The sequence below is a fragment of the Amia ocellicauda genome, chromosome 13, assembly GCF_036373705.1.
Source record: "Amia ocellicauda isolate fAmiCal2 chromosome 13, fAmiCal2.hap1, whole genome shotgun sequence".
In the NCBI taxonomy this organism is placed as follows: Eukaryota; Metazoa; Chordata; class Actinopteri; order Amiiformes; family Amiidae; genus Amia; species Amia ocellicauda.
The window spans coordinates 25,593,649-25,596,687 of NC_089862.1; the positions used below are offsets into that span (position 1 = coordinate 25,593,649).

At 32.2% G+C, this 3,039-nt stretch overlaps 1 protein-coding gene across 1 annotated transcript; it reads left to right on the top strand.

Moving 5' to 3' along the window:
- Positions 1-1,110: 1,110 nt before the first annotated feature.
- On the top strand, positions 1,111-2,663 carry LOC136766674 (interleukin-8). The gene is made up of 4 exons (XM_066720358.1): positions 1,111-1,255; positions 1,415-1,550; positions 1,833-1,916; positions 2,184-2,663. The coding sequence occupies exons 1-4, from the start codon at positions 1,192-1,194 to the stop codon at positions 2,188-2,190; spliced, it is 291 nt and encodes a 96-aa protein (XP_066576455.1). The 5' UTR covers positions 1,111-1,191; the 3' UTR covers positions 2,191-2,663.
- The last annotated feature ends 376 nt before the right edge of the window (positions 2,664-3,039 follow it).

A 3,039-nucleotide genomic window follows, 5' to 3' on the forward strand; every position in this document is an offset into this window, starting at 1 on the left:
TAAAAAGGCAAACTACACAATTTGGTGAATGAATAAGAAAACTTTGATTATCAATTCTGGTGGTTGAATTCAGAAACTGTTAGCTGACAATCAATAATATGTAATTGTTAATGTGACTTACAACAATTAAAAAAATATAGTACATTACATATATACAGTCAGAATGTATTGTCTTGTGTTTAAATGTTGTGAGTTACATGTTAATAACCATAGATTTAGTGGATGTTAATAATGCACATTTGTTTCTGGTGACTCCAACCCACAACCAAACTACGCAAAACTAAAGACTAAAAACAGGTTATTCAATAAATATACCGGTTGAGCAGCCAGCATAAAAGCCTGCAAAGGGTATTAAAAATGTTTGTACTGAGTGAATGCAACCAATAACCAACATGTACTCATAAACAAATAAACTGGTCTGAATGTAGATTACCATTCCCTTATTTAGTTGCAACAGCTTGAAAACTGCATTAGGAGCTGAAGTAAATAAAATAAAGTCTGTACTGAATAGACACAGACGGACAGTTTAGACAATTAAAATGAATTCCTGTCTAAGTTCACTTAAACAATCCCAGTTAAATGTATATTATTTTATTATTATTTATTTCTTAGCAGACTCCCTTATCCAGGACACCTTATAAAACATAAGAGCATTATAAAGGTGCAATACAGTCTAGAATTACAGATCAAGACATAGTACAAATTACAATTTCAAAATTGCATAAGCGCAGAAGAAAATACACAGTTAAAGTAGTACAAGTCCTACATCCTAGATTTGTGAGCTAATAATATACATCCGTGTGTGTGAATGTGAGTGTATGAAATAGATAAAAACAGTTCAATATGTTTTCCTCCCCAAAAATCCTCCTTTGCTGTAGTTGTTGTAGATATTATTGATTTTACATTATCTGTATGCTCTCTATACTAAGTTAGCTAAATTGGTTAAATGCATACATTTTAAACCCTAAACATGTGCTTACAAACGAATGGAAATGCTGGAAGCAGGGTTTTTTATGATGTGAGTATTAGCTCAGCAGGAGAAATTCCCATTGCACAATCTCAATTGAGTCACTTCCAGGACGGGGCTACAAAAGGAGCTGCTGTGCTGAACAGTGGCAGATTCAAACTCAGCTGAGCCAGAAACAAGAAGCCTGATCTCCCAACACAGCAATCTCCAACCAAGACAACATCATGAGCTGCAAGATCACAGTCACTGTTCTCGTTCTCTGCCTGGCCTTTGCTACTCTCTCTGAAGGTAAGACTTTTCTTTCTGAATACACAAGATGAGACATAACTAATGAAATAATGGAAGAGAAAGTAGCTTAGCTCATACTTAATGTAATTGTGTTTTGGTTTATGTTTCATAATTCTACTGGTTATTATTGATTATTAACCAGTAACTTCTCCTCCACAGGGATGTCTGTGAAGAGCCTGGGAACAGAGCTGCGCTGTCAGTGCATCAAAAAGGAGAGTCGCTTCATCCACCCAAGACTTATCAAGAATGTGGAGCTCTTTCCCAGTGGACCTCACTGCAAGGATGCTGAAGTCATGTAAGTGTAGCTGCATGTTCATTCTGAGTTTAGGATTAAATTGTTAAACAAAAATTAAACATCAACAAACAGCAATTACTTTAATATGAAAATTATATATTTAGTTGTAACCGATTCTATTTATAGATTTAAATTACTCCAATTTAATTTTAATTTACTTTAATTTAGCAATTCAGGGAAACACTTCTTTGCCTAATGTACCATTTACCAGTGATAGCTTTTACATCTGAGATTAAATAACAAAACAGGTTTTAATTGTGTTTACTCTCTTTTAACTTGCAGTGCAACTTTGAACACGGGCAACAAAATCTGCTTAGAACCAACAGCTCCTTGGGTCAAAATTTTGATCAATGCAATCTTGAAAAAGTAAGTGCTAGTTATATCATATTGTGTTCTGTGGCTTTCATTTTATCACTCACTTCAAATGACCACCTTAAGAAAAAAGTATCATGTTTGTACAAGTATTGTTACATCTGGGACATTATATAAGGACACGACTACAACATAGTTCAAAATGTAAAAATGTTCAGTCTCCATAAGATAGTTGTTGCTACAACTACAACATTCAGAAAATAGTTTGTTAAACTGTCTTTCAAATATTAATATGTATGTTTCTTTGTTTTGTTTTTGCAGCTTGTAATCCTGAAGACCGAAGTAAGAATGTTGTGAAGGAAACTACAAGATCACATTCAAATGATTTGTTTATGTAAGACACAGCTGGTCTGTGTCAGGCGCTCTCTCAATTTAACGCTTAGAATCTGAGCCAGTCTGCCTCTTATTCTGAAGATAACAGTGACCACTATTGTTTGATGTCTGTATCAGAAACTAATCAAGGCTGATGTGTTTATTTTTAATGAAAATGCAATTAAGTTTATAAACAATGATAATTGACTGGTTCAAATGTGTTTATAAATCTAAGTGTTAAATATATATGTGCATATTTTTTAAGGTATTGTGAACTTTCTTTAAAATTGTAAACAGTGGTATTTATTGAAATATTTATTGTATTATTTATGATTTATTATTATGTGAAGGATATTGTTTCTGCTGTTTTATATGGAAAAATATGATATTTATTGTTTCTTTTTCTGAATAAAAAACAAATAATCAAAATTTGTGTTTCCATTTCATTTATTTATTTTGAGATGAGTTAGGCTCTGAACCAGAGCTAAAGATTAAATAAACATTTACAATGCAAAATCAATACTTGTGTCACATAGCACTATCTATTTGCTTTTTGAACAAAGATCAGGAAAATACAGTTGAGGATTTAAAAAAAAAGGTTAAAATAGTTTTGATGTTTGAATTACATCAAAGCACTTTTTGACCTCAAGTGACACAAATCTCAAAATACAAACCATTGAACTTGAAGCTAGGTTTTCACATATGGTAAATTAAAAATTTAATAAAATTTTGGTTTTACAGATTAGTAAATATGTATTACTGGTTAAGGCCTGGACCAAATCAAAACATTGAAGACTCCTACCAA